Source organism: Phyllopteryx taeniolatus, chromosome 11 (genome assembly GCF_024500385.1).
Source record: "Phyllopteryx taeniolatus isolate TA_2022b chromosome 11, UOR_Ptae_1.2, whole genome shotgun sequence".
Lineage (NCBI taxonomy): Eukaryota > Metazoa > Chordata > Actinopteri > Syngnathiformes > Syngnathidae > Phyllopteryx > Phyllopteryx taeniolatus.
The window spans coordinates 13,331,550-13,350,857 of NC_084512.1; the positions used below are offsets into that span (position 1 = coordinate 13,331,550).

The 19,308-nt window shown below is 39.9% G+C and overlaps 1 protein-coding gene across 3 annotated transcripts in view; it reads left to right on the forward strand.

Annotated features, from left to right (window-relative positions):
• foxn2a (forkhead box N2a) overlaps positions 1-19,308 on the forward strand; it is a 30,788-nt gene that overhangs the window by 2,676 nt on the left and 8,804 nt on the right. For 2 of the 3 annotated variants that reach the window (XM_061789673.1, XM_061789675.1), the window contains exon 2: positions 16,921-17,498. In XM_061789673.1, the coding sequence (XP_061645657.1) occupies positions 16,935-17,498 (564 nt within the window). In that variant the 5' untranslated portion in view covers positions 16,921-16,934. Of the gene's footprint in view, positions 1-11,022; positions 11,169-16,920; positions 17,499-19,308 lie in introns of all 3 variants that reach the window. The other variant, XM_061789674.1, reaches the window with a different exon arrangement.

Genomic DNA, 19,308 nt, shown 5'->3' on the forward strand with positions numbered 1-19,308 from the left:
GGGAGTTTACATGCAGTTTGTTAATGTGACGATTGAGTTTGGTTGCTTTCTTGGGAGATGTTTAATAAAATCATATGAAATTATTTTATGATTTCCTTCTACAGTGCCTATTACCAATACACTACCGGTATTTTGATGGTTGACTGCATACATGTTAGCTGCACTGAGTCAATTCATTGAACAATGCTATCTGTCTGTTGTACATTTTAGTCCATTTTGACATAATGACGATGTTGTTAGTAATGTTATTAGTATCTGAGAAATTAAATGACACTGGCTTAAAACGTCTAACTGGTTACCATGATGTAATGACCAGTCATTCAAGCAAGAAGTTCTTGAGATATTTGAATCTTAACTAAAATGGAGAACCCAACAGTGCCATTTTGCTAGTGTGGGTTAATGGCCTAAAATGGGATATGGCCCCACTTGCTGAACGCAGATCATTAGATTAGGGCAAAGTCCAGACCGTACTGATTTTGAGTTGAATTGGATTGGATTATGGACAGTCATGTTTTGTATTGGGCTTTTTGTATTTGTGTTTAGACTGGGCTGTCACAGAGCAGCCATTGTTGGGGATATTTTACTCTAACAGAACACTGTACTCAATTCAGTAGTAACAAACATAGCTCCTCTGGAAACCACACTTCATTTTTACAACTTCGAATACTTATTGGTTTCATTGGTCCAAGCAGTTGCTCCATTTCACTTTATTGAATTTATTGAATTGATGCAGATGCCCCTCAGGGTATATATGCTAACAGTGAAGAAATGTGACCGTCAAGGCTCCATTTTCATAATGTACATACCAGTATACAGAATGAATGAGCTGAATTTATGCACAATCATCACACTATGCTCAATGTATGAAATGTAGCAATTGGGGAAACAAATAACAAACACAAACTCTAAAGTCTGTATTTGTTGTTCTTATTGAGGCTAAAGTGGCACAGGAACTGCAGTTAAAAATGGTGGTGTGGCCATGTAATCGGTCTTATCACAGTATTGTGTACTCTGACCCAAAGTAAATGGAAGGTTGCGTCCTCGAAAATCCACCATGTGCTTTTTAGGCGTGTGACTGTCTACAGTTTTAGATTTGTTGTGAAAGCAGATACTTCTCATTCTGATAGCTTAAACCAGTCTATAGTGCACTTATGAATTGCCTCAAAAGACAAATGCTGTTCCAGTTTTTAAAATGTTTTTCTGAATACACCATAAATTGCCCCAAGAATTTGATGGCTTCATATTGAATGACTTGATGAAACCATTCTGGGTTTAAAAGGAGTAAGCGGGGAAAATAAGTAACATTTCAGACACTTAAAGGTATGCTCTTATGTGCCCCTATTATTTACATGTTTTTAATCACAACGTGTTTCAGTAAGGCATCATGACGTTGTCTGTTATACAGTCCCCTCCAAAAGTACTGGAACGGCAAGGTCAATTCCTTTGTTTTTGTTGTATACAGAAGACATTTGGGTTTCAGATCAAAAGATGAATTTAAGACAAAAGTTCAGAATTCTAGCTTTTATTTCATGGTATTTACATCTAGATGTGTTAAACAACTCAGGACAGAGCACCTTTTGTTTGAACCCACCCACTTTTCAAGTGAGCAAAAGTATTGGAACATGTGACTCAGGTGTTGCTTTTTAGAATGATTGCTTAAACAGTGCTTGTTTTTGGCTTTGGGTTTTACCTGTGAAAACTGCATTTGCTGTTAAGCAAACACGAAGACCAAAGAGCTGTCTATGGGAGAAAAGCAAACCATTTTGAAGCTGGGAGAAGAGGGAAAATCGATCAGAGCTATTGCACAAACATTGGGCATAGCCAATACAACAATTTGGTATGTGCCGAAAAAGAAACAAAACTACTGGTGTACTGAGCGACAGACATCGAACAGGTCGGCCAAGGGTATCAACAGCAATAGATTACAAACATTATGAGAGCTGTAAAGAGACACCCAAAGAAAACAGTCAGTGACATCACTGTGAACCTCCACAGGGCAGGGGTGAAGGTATCACAATTCACTGTTCGAAGAAGACTTTGAGAGAAGAAATATACAGGCCATACCACAAGATGCAAACCACTTGTCAGCAAAAAGAATCAGAAGGCCATATTGGATTTTGCAAGGAAGTACAAAGATGAGCCACAAAAGTTTTGGAACAAAGTTTTAGGACTGATGAGACCAAAATTAACCTCTACCAACGTGATAGATAGGCCAATGTATTGAGAATGAAAGGATCTGCTTATGATCCAAAACACACAAGCTCATCTGTGAAGCATGGTGGAGGTAATGTCATGGCTTGCATGGATGCTTCTGGAACGGGTTCACTAGTCTTTATTGATTATTTAACTCATGATGGTAGCAGGAGAATTAATTCTGAAGTCTACAGAACCATTTTGTCTGGCAATTTACAGAAAAATGCATCCAAACTAATCGGGAGAAGCTTCATCATGCAACAAGACAATGACCCAAAACACACTGCCAACACAACAAAGGACTTCAGGGGGAAAAAGTGGAAAGTCTTAGACTGGCCAAGTCAATCACCAGACCATAACCCAATAGAGCATGAATTTTACCTCCTGAAGAGGAGACTGAATGGAGAAACCCCCAGAAACAAACAAGAACTGAAAGAGGCTGCAGTAAAAGCCTGGAAAAGCATTTCAAATGAAGAATGCAGCAGTCTGGTTAAGTTAATGGGTCCCAGGCTTGATGCAGTTATTGCAAGTAAGGGTTCCATCCATCCACCCGTTTTCTGTACCGCTCACGAGGGTCGCGGGCGTGCTTGAGCCTATCCCAGCTATCTTCGGGCGAGAGGCAGGGTACACCCGAAGTGGTCGCCAGCCATCTGCACGGGACATATAAACAAACAGCCATCCACCCTCACATTCATACCTACGGGCAATTTAGAGTCTTCAATCAACCTACCATGCATGTTTTTGGGATGTGGGAGGAAACCGGAGTGCCCGGAGAAAACCCACCCAGGCACGGGGAGAACATGCAAACTTCGCACAGGCGGTGCCGAGATTCGAAACCCGGTCTCAGAACTGTGAGGCAGATGTGCTAACCAGTCACCACCGTGCCGACTGCAAGTCAGAGTTATGCCAGCAAATATTAAATGTTATTCGTTTTAAGTTACTTTTATAATGTCTGGGTGGCTTCAAACAAAAGGTGCTCTGTCCTGAGTTGTTTAACACATCTAGATGTAGATACCATGAAATAAAAGCTGGAATTCTGAACTTTTGTCTCATATTCATCTTTTGATCTGAAACCCAAACGTCTTCAGTAGACAACAAAAACAAAGGAATTGACCTTGCCGTTCCAATACTTTTGGACGGGACTGTAGAAGTACACTAGAACCTCTGAATTTGAATATTCCCTAGATTTTTTTTCATGTTTTCTTACTGTTTCCATAGTGTGTTTCCATAGTGTGTGTGTGTGTGTGTGTGTGTGTGTGTCGTACACAAGATGACAACAGCACACAACACACTTAATCTTCTGTACGCTGAAAATCAAGAATCTCGTTCCCCAAACCAAAAGTCTGGTGTAGCGACTTTAAACAAATACTGAATTCAACCATTTGCACCTCCTTTTCTGAAGTTCGGCAATAGCGCAAGTTTTAGTTCAGTTCCATGTCACAATGGAGTCCTTGGCTCGACTGTCCTTGTTACTGGCCAAACGCTTAAGGATTTTTTAATCGTAAATTTTTATAATTGTAGGCCAGAAAAAAATCGGTCACAAAAAGCACTACACACCACAGGATGATCTGGCCTTTGCCGACTTTGGTCAGGAAGGAGGAACCCAGCTCAACATCATCCAGAGTAGCTTTGTGTGTGCGCCAGGCTTTATTTTGGACAACTTGGAATTTCAACCAAATTATTGGGAAAAATATCCCTCCAAAGTCACGCACTCATGCAAGACGTCAGCGTTCACCACAAGAGCTTAGTTCAGCGTCCATCAATTGATTAACGCTAGTTGCAACACTCCCAAAGTGACATACCAGCTTCAACAAGACGTGTTAAGAGAAGAAGAATCTGGCAAGAGTGGCAGAAGAACATATACAGAAAGTTATGTGATGTAAGCGTCATTCAAAGCTGACTCTATTGCTGTCATAATGCTTTGGTCCAGCTTCACCATGTGCGTCGTCACTTGTTGGCTCACTTCTTTTTACTCTTGTGTGATATGTACGAATGTTAAAAAACTAGAAGCATTAGTCTCATCTGCCATGTGAATCACCCTTGTGCCTTTGTTATTTGTCATTACGTTAGACGTGAGTGTCTTATTGTTTTTATGTCTTCAAATTAGACTTTACACCGATCTGATCGGTATTGGTCGATATTTAGCATTTTATGCTGATCGGCTTTAATGTCATAATTCGCCGATCCGATCAATGACATCATTGAATCCATAAGCTAGTTGTTGCGTGTCTTTTAACGTCGTACTGTAAATGTCTGACGACCAATAAAGTTATTAAAAAAACATGTCGGCGGTATGGGACAGACAACACATCTGAGACAGACAACACGTAATGCCCGGATCAGACTACAAGACAAATATGCTCTTTCACGATTGCACTATGTCAGACTACTGCACTAAAATCTTGTATTCCGATACCACCGCATCCCGTTTTTTTACGATCATTGGGCTTTACATTGTCAACTCAAATGCGACCGGATACACTCGTTACTGTGGCAACGACAACAAGAGTGGATCGCGCCGACTGTATTATAAGAACACAATGGGGAAAAACGTGTGTTGGTGCTCAGGAGAGGACATACGTTTAAGGCTTGCTTGAGGTATGTTCCCGTACTTTTAATACGACACGGCTTGCAAGCAGGCAACAAAACGTTATGTAGTCTAGCAAGCTAGTGCTAGCACTAACGGTTGTGCGTAAACATGCTGCCGTTCTGTCGAATCAGGCTCTAAAGTTTCGGTGTGGGTGAAGTAATTTAATTACAATAAAGTAATTTAATTGCAGTAAGTTAGCACCCATTATTTCTGTCATGTTGTAATGTTGGTTTGACCTGACTGAATAGAATACATGACGTTACTAGAGCAGTGATTTCCAACCTTTATGGAGCCAAGGAACATATTTTTCAATTGAAAAATCTCACGGCACACCAACAAACAAAAATGTCACAAAAAGTGGATACATACTGTATGTACTTCCTGCCATCTAATAGAAGACCTGTCACTATGCCTGACTGGCATAAATAGATGAACAAAGATACATTTATTGTAAATATATTTTTTGGAGCAATTAAGTACACAAATATATTGCTCCATCTTGTGATCGGATCGGTGATCGTTTTTTTAAACTCGCTGATCAGCCCCAAAAATGCTGATCGCCTAAAGCCTACTTAAAATAAACTGTGGTTAACTTATTGGTAACTTGTATGCTCAATTAAAGTGTTAACTACATTTTTATGATGTTTTTAAATGTTCATAGCTTCACACAAAGGGTGGTTAACTAGCATCCCAGAATAAATTGTGTCCTAATTGATCGTTATAGAGATGAACTTTCAAGATTTTATTATTGAGGAGTGCTGTAATTTTAAATGAACTAGTCAGGTCTTTCTTGAGTCACTTAACAATATTGTCTTTGTAAGACACTTTGCGAGCTGAGTTTGGTGTTAGACAAGGTCCAGCATTGAGAAAACTGTATTGCCAAATCTGTACAATCTATAGTTTAACTGACTGCTTACAATGGAAATGCATGTCTAACTTGATTGCGAGTAACACCTCCTCCACTCTCTCCTTTCTGACTGGTGGACGCAAGACGCTGCTGATTAGGACACGCCTCACTAACACTACTGATGTGAACGTTTCCTTGATTGAGTAGCAGGGAAGCGGTGAAACACAATGGGTCTTTGTCTCATCATCCCTGGCATAATTAACAGGGTTCATTTAATAGACGAAAAATAAACGACTATACTCAGGCAGGACTTGGGAGCTGTTGTGCAAGTAGTGTGCTGCTTCTAGCACTTCTTGGGATAAACTAGGTGTTATGATCAATGGGAAAAGCAAATCTGTTGTGTGTGTGTGTAAAAATTAATATACATTCATCAGATTTAACATTGCAATGTTTTGATTTCCTGACTAGTCTTGACCGCAGTAAATACTGCCCAAGACAAGCTGCTGCAATTCACAGCTGCATGCTGCATCAACAGTTAATATTTTCAGTATACAAGCAAGGCAATTCCAATTGTCTTCAACTTGACTTTTGAGTGAAAATTCTTTTTCGTTTTTGTCATTGGAAAATTTCTGTGGTCAATAAAGTTTACAGGGATTTACATTGTAACCTTTATGTTTGTTCCTTAAACCAAAAAATGCAAACATGTATATAATATTTACATTTGTTTGATGATCTTAAACAAAGTGGGGAAATTATGCAAAAATATAAGAATTTGAGAAGCATGGCCAATACTGTTTCACGGCACTATCGTCAGCAAATGTGTGTTAAAACCTTAGATTTTTAGAAGGATATGCACCTTAACTGACAACAGGCCAAAAGCAAATGGTATGGCAGTGTTTGCTGTTTGTAGTATTTGGAAGTATATAAGCGAATGGAGGAAGGAGGGTTTATAGACTTGACGGGCACATGACCCTGGAGATAAGGTTTCAGTGTTTGCTGGGAGGGAGACTGTACTTTGGAAAACTAACCTCTGATTAGAGTCAAAGTGCAGTTTGTAACTATAAAATCGATGCCGGTTCCCAACAACTCAATCTTTCCTGTGTTACTTTTATTTCCATGTGTGTCATTAACAGGCGTGGGTGTTTGCTGCCATTCTATAAACGTTTGGGCTCTTCTTGAGCTAGTTCACTGTTTTAGTGTAAGCTGGCCCAACTGTGAGTGCTCTCTGAAAACTGACTTCCTCAACAGGCAGGAGGTGTTTCCTTCCCTCCTGGTCATCTGTTTGTAACTGTGAGGTGAATACTGAGAACTTAGAAACATGACAGAAGCACACTAAAAAAAGACAAAACAACTGCATCTTTGTACGACCTTAGTGTGAGTGTGTGAACTGTTTGTAAGCTTTTTTATTCGCTCTTTACCACTGATAACTACTCTTACTGAGTAGATTGTTCTAATCCATTTAGTAGATTTGTTTTTATAAGATTGTATACTTTATATGCCATGTTGCAAGAGTAGCCCTCACATGAATTATTGTTTTAATGCATGTAGAGAAGCCTTATTCTCATACCAGCTGTTTAATTCAGGTTCTGATTCGCAGAGTAGTCAGAAACATTACAGAGGGTTTCAAATAACAGCCATTGGGGTTTTGCGACACACCTTTGTGTCCTAAGAGGTGTAACTGGTTTGTGTCGACTGGTTTAGTTAGTGGCTGTGAGCAGGGTGTGGTTCAACAGTGTATAAACTTAAGCTTCTTTTCCGAAATTATGTATTTTCTCAAAATCCTGTTATATATAATGAGCATCTATAAGTTAAGTATACCCTCATGGCAATTCGTCATAGCACCATGTCATCCAGGTTGGCTGCTGCCTTTCCCGCCCCTCTTTGTCAGACAGGTTTTATGGAGAACAGCACTAGACTGCTGGCCTCAGCAGTTTCCGCCTGTATTGATCTCCCCACATCAGCTCTCTCTTCATGCGCAGACATGAGCACAACCGCTTCCCTCGCCACACTGGCTGCCGTGGCAACTGATTCCTGAAAGTCAGATCCGCTGCCCGAGATCATCGCTGACGCAAACATGGTCTCCCCTTTACATTCTGTTGCACCTATGTGACACATCAATGGCTTGATCTGCTGCTTAAAGCTATCTGTGTCTTTATGTCATTTTTGAATAGGCTAAGTGCTTAACAGGATAAAAGAGCAGTTTGAAAGGGGTGAAAAATTTGCCTTGGCACCTGCTGTTTGTCCTTGCCTGTTTGCACATGAATATGATGCGGCTCATGGCATTGGCTATTTTAACTTGCAGATGAGCCATCAGGTCAGCACAATTCCAGCTTTGGTGTATTTTCAACAATGAGCTGCAATCAACAGGCAGGTCCGTCCCATTGGCCCCACCAGAATGAAGAGAGAAGTGAAGCCCAATCCTTACAAATTCAGGGGTAATTGACCAGCTGCAATAGCGGAAAACATTTCCTGTGTTTGACTGGATGCAAAAAAAAATAATTCCCCATCCATTCACATTGCTTCTGTTCATATTCAAATAACGTTTTCCTCTTGGAGGGACCAGTTATTCTCAGGCAGTCGGAAGAGGCCCAGCTGAGAGGTCAGGATTAAGATGGAACGGCATGGAGCCCTCATGTGCTTTAGGGTTAAACAGTGTTCTGATGCTTTAGCCAGACCATGACTTCTTTTCATCTCCAAGCAACAAAACTGGAACATATGTACAGAGCCATCTCGTCTATGCCGTGTTTTTAATAATATTAAGACAAAATTACTTCAGGCCTCAGCGAAACAAATGTCTACAGAATACAGTCACAATTGTTGTGCGTGGTTGACTGTCACCTTAATGTCTGTCAGTGGAATGTTTTGGGTAACACAATCATGACATGATTAGACTGGAAAGAGCAGTCTCAATCAGGGCATCACTGTTGATCAGCAAGCAGAATTATGAACTTTGTAGGTCCAAGTCCTTTAATCTTAGAACCTATTCTGGGATTTACACATGTATCCTCAGGCCCCAGCCTGATTAGTTCCAAATTATAAGGAGTGACATGGACAAAGTGATGAATATGCAGCCTAGAGACTTGGCTACTTTTAGTCAAAAATGTTGTTTGGAAGAGTGAATGCTATTTTCCTTGGAGTCTCTCTGCTTGGTACGCTCTCTATTTGAAAAATCATTCAGAATAGGAACCTGTTATGTAAAAAAAAAAAACTTTTTTTGTGTGTGTGTGTTTTGGTCTCCATAGTAGAGATTTTCTTAACAGCACAAATAGACAGTTCTCACAGCCTCCTGACATAGTGTTGCATCACATGCTGTATCTTGTTGCTCAAGTTTTGTAAGTGGTGTGATCCACCCTGGCCTGAAGATAACTTCAAAATTGAAAACATTTATGGAATTTGCGGTATGTGCTGACACTAAAAGGTAATCCTGAATGCATTACTAAATGTGGTTAACACAACCTCAGCTAATGTATACAGCAGACAATAAACAACCGAAACAAGCGCTCAGAATGCACAGACCTCTGCTAAGAGTTAAATATTTTTTTTACCTATAAAGCAGTTCACTGAAGGCCAAGGCTCTGGGAGTCTTACAGTAATAGCTAAAATATTGTTAAATTTCATTCAGATTGAAAATTTAATCTAGATATAATGTTAAACGTGATTGTGCCTTTTAAATTGACTATTACCGTACCTATGACTTGGAACCGGGAAGCTTCTTCTCTCTTTACACAGGCATAATAATCGTGAATCACTTCAATTAAACATACTAGCCCACAGGTGTCAAACTGGTGGCCCGGAGGCCAGATCTGGCCCGCCACATCATTTTATGTGGCCCGTGAGAGTGTGCATCAACTTTGTGTTTCTTGTTAAAATACTAAAATTGCAAATTGTCTTCACTTTTAAAAATATTGAGATATTGCAAGCATTTTTTGTTACCAACCCCACTTTCAAAATGAAATTGATTCACACTGTAGTTGAACAAACAGTTTTTACTGGCTTCTGATTTCAAAAGTAATTATCCATGAATTTGTGTATCTGTAATAATATGAGGCAATCATACATTCATACGGGTTTGCAGCCATAACGGCCCTCTGAGTGGAACCATAACTGTGATGTGGCCCGTGACAAAATGAGTTAGAGACCCCTGTACTAGCCATTGTGTGGAACTGATTGTTTACGAATTGACTCGTCCACCAATTGAGGCAAAATGAAGGGCGCTATTACGCAAGAACATGTTTTCTAAACCACATATCAGTTCTGCAATGTTGAGGTAAATCCATGCCGTGGAACTACTCCGCTACTAGCATTAATCTGCTAAGTACGACACTGGGATTGGAACAGGAGTTCAGAGAGCGAGGTTTTCCCGCCATACCTTTTAAAATATATATTTTCTAAAAATCAATAATTTGTTGTTTATTTTCATTTTAGATGTTCGACATTTTTTGTCAAGTGCCCATCACCTAAACACATAGCAAACATTACCTCGTAATACAGCTGAACCTTGAGTTACAAATGACCTGGGTTATGAACAAATTGGGATTGGCACACATATTTTGTAGAAAAAAGGGGTGCAACGGATCAAATAACTCAAAGTTCGGGTCAGCAAAAAAAAAAAGAGGGGGGGGAAATCCCCAAAAGAATAGAATTTTGCCCTTATTTTGTAAAACTCTTTTGCTCATTAAATCAAACCTGACTAATTAAACTGTAAATGTCAAATATGATCATTGAAATTATATGACAACAACTTAAAGTGCAATGTAATGCATGATACTTTCTCCTTTCATATTTAAACAATTTAAACATGGATAGTGACACTAGCCTATGTCCACATCATTGAAAATGTTTTGTTTCAGTCCCGCTATATTGCAGATTTTAATTCCAATTGTTACTCTATTTTTATACCGTTTGTACAATATTGTTGTTTTATCCATTGCGCTTGCGCGCTCTCAATATATTATGTGTTTAAATGTGTTTGTATTGGTTTATGTGTGTTTATAGACCTTTCAAAAAATTTAAGGGTCATAAATGCTACAAAAACATGCTAGGGTGTATTTAAATAGGGACTTAAATGTAAACCCCCACGATGGTGAAGGGATAACTGCATACTGATAATCATTTTATAAATGGATAACCAATTTATTACCATTATAAATTACTTTATGAACAGATAACCATACAGCCATCCATTATCTGAGCCGCTTATCCTCACAAGGGTCGTGGGAGCGCTGGAGCCTATCCCAGCTATCATCGGGCAGGAGACGGGGTACACCCTGAACTGGTTGCCAGCCAATTGCAGGGCGCATATAAACAAACAACCATTCGCACTCGCATTCACACCTACGGGCACTTTAGAGTCTTCAATTAACCTACCATGCATGTTTTTGGGATGTGGGAGGAAACCGGAGTGCCCGGAGAAAACCCACGCAGGCACGGGGAGAACATGCAAACTCCACACAGGCGGGGCCGGGGATTGAACCCACGTGTGTTGGTGGTCACCGGTGCTCAGGACAGGAGAGGACGTTCGTTTAAGGCTTGCTTCAGGTATGTTCACGTACTTTTAATACGATACGGCACACAAGCAGGCAATAAAATGTTATGTAGCCTAGCAAGCTACTGCTAGCACGAACGGTTGGACGTAAACATGCCGCCGTTCTATCGAATCATGCGCTAAAATTTCGGTGTGGGTGAAGTAATTTAATTAAAAATAAAGTAATTTAATTACAGTAAGTTAGCACCCATTATTTCTGTCATGTAATGTTGGTTTGACATGACAGATTAGAATACACGATCTGACTAGAGCAGTGATTTCCAACCTTTATGGAGGCAAGGAACATATTTTACAATTGAAAAATCTCACGGCACACCAACAAACGTCACAAAAAGTGGTTATATTAATTTCTGTATTTACTTCCTGCCATCAAATAGAAGCACATTCATTTGTTGTCTGTCACTATGCCTCACTGGCATAAATAGAGGAACAAAGATACATTATTTATTGTAAATATATTTTTTGGAGCAATTAAGTACACAAGTATATAAAATAAATGAACAGGTCATTTAAATAGACACATTCCTCCATCTTGTGATTGGATCGGTGATCGGTTATCGTTTTTTTAAACTCGCTGATTGGTGATCGGTCCCAAAAATCCTGATCGTGTAAAGCCTACTAATAATAATAAGTTTGGAGAGTGTTGACAGCAATTTGGACAGTAGAGATTCCGTCACTCCTCAGAATCCTTGGAAAGAGGCTGCTGGCTGCTAACCCAGCACTCTGGTCTAATAGCCCAGCCGTTGGTGCACTCACTGTCAACCTGGGGTAGAGTGATTGCCTGAGTTTGAATCCCAAGCGGGACCGCACCGCATAAGGAACTGTAATTGAGGCTTATCAATTACATTTGTTTATCAAAAACTGCATTTTCCACCGTTTATGATTTTATTCACGGGGAAAGTATTTGTGTTCACAGAAAGTAAGGTAAAATAAAACCTCACTGGTAGAGGAGAAATTACTGTACCCCAATTTAAAAATATTGCTCTTGAATGAATCACTTAACACAAAAAAAAAAGATGATAAAATGTTATTTCTAAATAAGCACTTTCAAAATCCTCTGCCCTCTTAAGCCCATGCCATTTTCCCAAAGTGACAGAAAAACATTACACAACCTGCCATACCAGTGATGAGGAACATTTTAAGCACAAAGAATATGTTCAAAAATTATATATTTTGCACTTTGTTAGAAAATTGGCGGCACGGTGACCGACTGGTTAGAGCGTGTGCCTCACAGTTCTGAGGACTGGGGTTCAATCCCTGGCCCCGCCTGTGTGGAGGTATGCATGTTCTCCCCGTGCCTGCGTGGGTTTTCTCCGGGCACTCCGGTTTCCTCCCACATCCCAAAAACATCCGTGGTAGGTTAATTGATGACTCTAAATTGCCCGTTGGTGTGAATGTGAGTGCGAATAGTTGTTTGTTTATATGTGCCCTGCGATTGGCTGGCAAACAGTTCAGGGTGTACCCCGCCTCCTGCCCGTTGACAGCTGGGATAGGCTCCAGCACTCCCGCGACCCTAGTGAAGATAAGCGGCTCAGAAAATGGATGGATGGATGGATGGATGGATGGATGTTAGAAAATTACTTGGTCAAACATTGTTTTGTAATACATAGTCATTCACAAGAGCCAAAAAGACGCAAAAATGCAACGCAGCACATATTGTATATGGTAAAGATACAGCTGCCTGTGATTATGCACATGGCCAAAGTGTTGCGAAGCTTCATCTCGCCATCACTACCGCTAGCTGAATAACTACCATCACATCCAATAATGCAATGTGGTTTTGATATTGCATTGTGGGAAAGCTGTGTTGCATTGTGGGATGTGTAGTCATGGCGATTGTAAACAATGCTGTGTACAGGGATGATATGTTGTTCATAATACAGCAGCTGAGATTAGTATTTGACACGTCACCATTTTTCTCACTAAATATATTTCCAAAGGTGCTACTGACATTAAAATTTCAACAGATGTTGGGAACAACCCAAGTAATCCATACATAGAAAGAAAGTAGAACAAATAAGATCAGAAATTAAGTTATGTGTAATAATGTGAAATGACAGAGGGAAAAAGTATTGAACACGCCAACTGGTATTTATTTAATACTTTGTACAAAAGCCTTTGTTTGCAATGACAGGTTCAAGTTGCCTCCTGTTTGGAGAAACTAGTCTCATGCATTGCTCTGGTGTCAGTTGGCCCATTCCTCCACACACACAAGCAGTCTTCAAATCTTGAAGGTTCAGTGGGCTTCTTTTATGGATCTTGAGTTTCAGTTCTTGCCATAGATTTTCGATTAGATTCAAGTCAGTTGATTGGCTGGGCCATTCTAGCAGCTTTATTTTTTTTCTTTGAAACCAATTGAGAGTTTCCTTGGCAGTATGTTATGGATCATTATCCTGATAAAATGTCCACCCTCATTTCATTTTCATCATCCTCGTAGATGGCAGCAGATTTTTGTCAAGAACGTCTCGGTACATTAGCCCATTCATCTTTCCTTCAATAATGTGAAGTTTGCCAGTACCATTTGCTGAAAAGCAGCCCTACACCATCATGTTCCCACCTCTGAACTTCACTGGTATACTGGTTGGTATGGTGTTTTTAGGGTGATGTGCAGTGCCATTTCTCCGCGAAACACTGTTGCATTACGGCATCCAACGAGTTCAATTTTGCTCTCATCAGAACAGATTATATTCTCCCAGTATTTAACTGGCTTGTCCAAATGTTGTTCAGCAAACTTTAAACGAGCTTTAACATGCTTCTTTTTTTCACCAATGGAGTCTTGCGTGGTGAGCGTACATGCAGGCCATGGCGGCAGAGTGCATTTGCACCATTTGCACACTGACTGAGGAGTATCTTCAACATTTGCACAATCAACATTGTCCCAGACTATCATACTACTCGTTTGAAGTCTCGGCGCCCTTTGCACAATGGTCATTGCACCGGACTATTGCAATATTAGTCATTCGAACTACCCTAAGTGCTAGAGGACTCTGCATCTTTTTGCACAATTGTCAAAAAAACAAAAATATTAATGTACTGGCATTACCTGTTAACTAGCAACCCTTTATTGCTCAGTGACTGTTTTTCTCAATGTCTTTATGTCTCAAAAGTGTTCTCTGTCAATTGACTGTCTGTTGTCGTACTAGAGCGGCTCCAGTTACCGGCGACAAATTCCTTGTGTGTTTTTTGGACATACTTGGCAAATAAAGATGATTCTGATTCGGATTACTCACTATTTTCCTTGTGATAACACTACCTGCTAATTCCAGGTCTTTTTGAAGCTTTCACAGGTGGTCCTTGGCTCTTGGACAACTCTTCTGATTATTCTTTGCACTCTTCTGTCAGATATCTTGCGAGCAGCACCCGATCGAGGCAAATTTATGGTGGTATGATTGGCTTTCCACTTAGGTATTATGGTCCGAACCGTGCTCACAGGAACATTCAGAAGCTTAGTTATGCGCCTGTAACCAGTGCCATCATTATGTTTTGCAACAATTACTTTGTGATGGCCTTGAGACAGCTCTTTGATCTTACCCATCATGAGCTGTGTCTTGACTCACACCTTGGCACTCAGACCTTTTTGTCGGCCATCAATTAGGACTGAACCACCTGATAATTCATTTGCACTGGAAAGGTGCTGGATTGCTGTTTGATTATTGATAGATTTTAGGTGTTGTGTTGGCTTTCCATGCCTTTTTTCACCTCCCTTCATGTGTTCAATACATTTTCCCTATGTCATTTCACATTATTACACACAACTTAATTTGTGATCTTATTTGTTCTACTTTTAAACTTTGTTTGGGACTGGAACAGAGTAATTGCTTTTCCATTCATTTCAATGGGCAACATTGCTTCGATTTGCAAACCTTTTGGCTCATGGAACAAATTAATTTGGTATCTCAGACTTCCACTGTATAAGAGATTTTTGTTTTTTTGTTTTCATTCATTATTCTTTTTCGCTCAACGTAACAACAAGCAGCAAATGATGTCAAGTGATGGATTCTCATCAAAACTAAACAAGAACATCCTTGGAAGAGTACCTACCCATCTTTGTAAAACAAATTGTTACATCACAAACTGTAAACTTCAGTTTGCATACATTCAATCAATCCCATGTTAGTGAAACCATAACCTCGTTATCAGAATCAGAATCATCTTTATTTGCCAAGTATGTCCAAAACACACAAGGAATTTGTCTCCGGTAGAGGTATCAAATCCACTGCAAGTACTCTGAAGGCCGGAATAACCCCATGACTCAACTATAAAGCAAATTGGGTTTGTCTGTTATATGTTCCTACACCTCCATTGAGGGTTAAGTGGTAATATAGTCAATGCACTAATGCCTTCTCCTTCCACTCCTGGCTGAATTTAACAAACTGATTTGTGTGTCAGTGTGTATGTGAGTGCATACACTCCCTCCTCTCCCATCTCGTTCTCTAGGCAAACACTCTTTAGTCTAATCCAATTCCTATCTTATCACAGCAATGAAAAGATACGCCTATCTGACAGATTATATGTCCCCTTACATTGCTACATTGGTCCACATTCAATGCATCACACATAACCACACTCAGGCATCTGGTGTCCACACTCAGGTGCTGCAGCATTCCCAATGCCGCTGTGTGCATATCATGGTGGAGACAGCCAACATGGATTACTCATTTTCCTTCTCTCGTTTGTGAGGTTTTTTTCCCCTTAATTGAAAGGACGGTGTGGTTGTCATGGTGACACCCAAGACTTAAAGCTTGTTGTGAGCTGAGCCAAAGAGTAATCTCTCTGTACACTTGGCCTCCCCAGCGTACAATGCCTTTACTTGTATTTGTTGGAGGAATGCATTCAATATACAGTAGATATAAATGTTAATGTAGAGCACAATAAGAAAGCAATGCTCAGGGCAGGCAAAATTCCACATTATCAATCTAAAGCTTCCCTGTGTGTGTGGGCATTGGGCAATTGGTAAAAAATTGAACTGAACAAGACCTATTGCTTCTTTCTCACTTGTTTTGGCTGTTACACATCCAGCACATTGATCAAGTACTTATGTCGAAAGTATGTCTATGAGTGTGCTTAGTTTTACCAATGCATTATATTGATACTGTACTTTTGAACAGAGTCACATAAGGTTGTCCCATCTGAACAAGAGGTGCCATTCTCTCATTTAATGTACTTTGCTAAAACCTACTGTATTAGCCTGTGAAATGTCCTATAGTTGTTAGAGAACAGATGACTTTAAGGACCAAACACTTCTTAATCTTGCAAGTGACAAATTGGGGCTTGATTCTTGCATAATGTGGATCAGCCTGTAAGAGCCTTCCACTGTACTGTGGAAGCAGTCATTTGATTCCAGCAGTCATTGGTGGGTTTCATGCTCATTTACACAGAACGAGCAGCCAGGTCTTGCCTGAAATGAGGTGGGCGTCAATGAGTGGAGCCTTAAGTCCGCTCAGTTGCTTGAGAGGATCTCAATGAAAGTCCTTGGCTAAAGTCAAGAGGTGGAGAGCCAAGAGGCTCTCCGTCCTCGCCAGGCATGGAGGAGAGGTGCAGAGGCCTAGCGGGTACAGTTGAGGTGCAAAAGTAAGACCACAGTATGCTTTGGTTGTATGGAAAACTCAAGAAAATATGTACCTAATATTCCAATTTGTAGTCAACAGTGCTGCCATAATGGCAACTTAAAAAAAACATGTTTCTGATTAATCATGTAGAATATTGAGATCCATCTTCTCTCTTTTTTTTTTTTTTTTTTTACAGAACTCGGTGATTTAATGGGTCCAATTATTGGGATGTCACCAGACAAGAAAACGGAAATTCCGGATATGCAAGAGGGGCGGACATGGCTCCGAGGAGTTTGTGGAGTGGGAACACTGCCTGAGGCAGAGTGCGCTTCCAGTCCCCTTGCGACCAGCGTGGATCGGACTGGAGGTACTGAAGATGAAGAACTCACCAACCTCAACTGGCTCCATGAGAACCTGCTTCAGAACTTCACGTTGGGAGGTCCCGAAGCTCAACCCAGTGGCAGCCCCCTCTTTGACATCGAGGGAGATTATGGATCCAACCAGGGAACTTTAACCTCCGCCACAGCCTCAGCTCACAGTAGGGGTAGGGAGCGGGACTCGTTGAAGTCCAAACCCCCTTTCTCGTTTTCGCTCCTCATCTACATGGCCATTGAGCAATCTCCTAGCAAATCTTTACCTGTCAAAGAAATCTATGGCTGGATTCTTGAGCACTTCCCTTACTTCTCCAACGCTCCCACTGGATGGAAGAACTCAGTGCGTCACAATCTCTCCCTGAATAAATGTTTCCGCAAGGTCGAAAGGAGTTTAGGAAAGGTATGTCATTAAGCTGCCTCCTCCCTTCAACATACGTATTCATCAGGACAATACAGTCCAATTTTATCGAATCATTAGACTATTACTACTATATACTACTATACTGATGTTGTTTTTAAATTTTTACTGGCCAAAATAATTCATTCGGCAAATCCCTATACTGTAAATAGTGTGGCTAATGTGACAATGGCCAGGTCAGCTATTTAAAGGCAGTACAGTATCCTCGACTAAAATAAGACTGGAATTTTGTCCAGGTCACAGCTATGCAGGAATTGCAAACAAAGCACAGTAAGAAAGATTTTGTATGTCCAAGGTAGTGCACATCTAGACCTAAAAATTGAGTTGACCAACTTTTGGAAAAGTCCCATCAAGGTCATCTCAAGGCAAAGCAGCTATTAAGGAGCCATTTATCAAGAGCTTTAAAATTATGCATACAATATAATAATACAATTAAACTAAGCTATTCTATTACTATAATTACCAAATATACGTAAATATTGATTGTAAAACCAAAGTTTAAAAAACTCTTGAAGAACTGAGTGTTTTGTCTCTATGTAGACAAAAACATAAAAAAATACTGTGATTTATTTGCATAATAAATTTACCTAATGATCCTCTTGAACCCCAATGATTTAAATTTAGAATACAGCTGTGTCCACAAACGTTGCTTTAAATCACATGGCTAATTAGGAGCTAAATCAGAAAAGGGCTGAGTGCTTGAGCTACCCCACAAAGTACGACTGAAGCTAGGTTTCCAATAAACGAAGTCAATATTCAGTCACTACTCAGGGAAACAAGGTAATCAGTCTAAGTCTGCTTAAAATTTATAGTGATTGATAGTAGAGATGTCCACAATTTTTTCCTACCCATATCTGAAGCCCTTGATTTTTAGTGTTTGCCGATACAGAGTACTGATCCGATACCTTGGCAATGCATTAGGAAGAAAAATATAGCGCATCCAAATTGTCTCAATTATCAAAATTTTAAAAAAATTAAATTAAGGGAATCCCAACATGATACCTTTTTATAGGGCTATAAGTCAGCAGTGGTAAACAAGTATAGTCAAGTAGACAAGTCAAGTAAACAAATCCAATCTTTTAATCTGTGCAGCACAAAATAATGATCCAAATGAATTACATTTAAATATCCTGTCCTAATTAAAGTATTTAAAAAAAATGTATTTAAAAAAAATCCCATTTCAGTGGAGTTCGTAATATAGACCAACTAGTGTAGTACTCAAATTCAAATATCTCAGTTCCACTCAAAACGCTTTACAGACATTACAGACACTGTTGCTGTCACTGTTGCTTTGCGAATTAAAATACTTCCAAACTGCAGACATCCCTGTCCCGAGAGACCAGCTTCTTGTTTACGTTATACACTAGTTACAGAAAGCCCACTACAACTGATGTTCCCTGAATGTTCCCCTTTTCCTGTAACCTGAATTAAGTTTACTTCAGCTGCTTCCTGCATGTGTAACAATGAACATTTGATGTTTTAACAGTCGTTTGGGGTAATTCAGTTCTCTTATACCCTGTCCTCATGGAAATTAGTTTAAGTGTATCCAAATTTTTTTTAAATATTTTTGTAATAGTTTTAATGTTTTTCATCCACAAGGAACTGGCGTTTTGGGAGCCAGAAAGCCTGGTTGAAGTCTGTCTTATTGGAGTTTTCAAGCTGCAGACTCAGTAATTTTACTTTTTTAAAGAGTCTAAGCAGTTTTGGTTTGCTGCATGATTTCTGAATTTCTCTCTCTTAATGAGGCTAAAGTTTAAAATCTGGACTAGTTTTCCTGAGCATCATCTTTAGC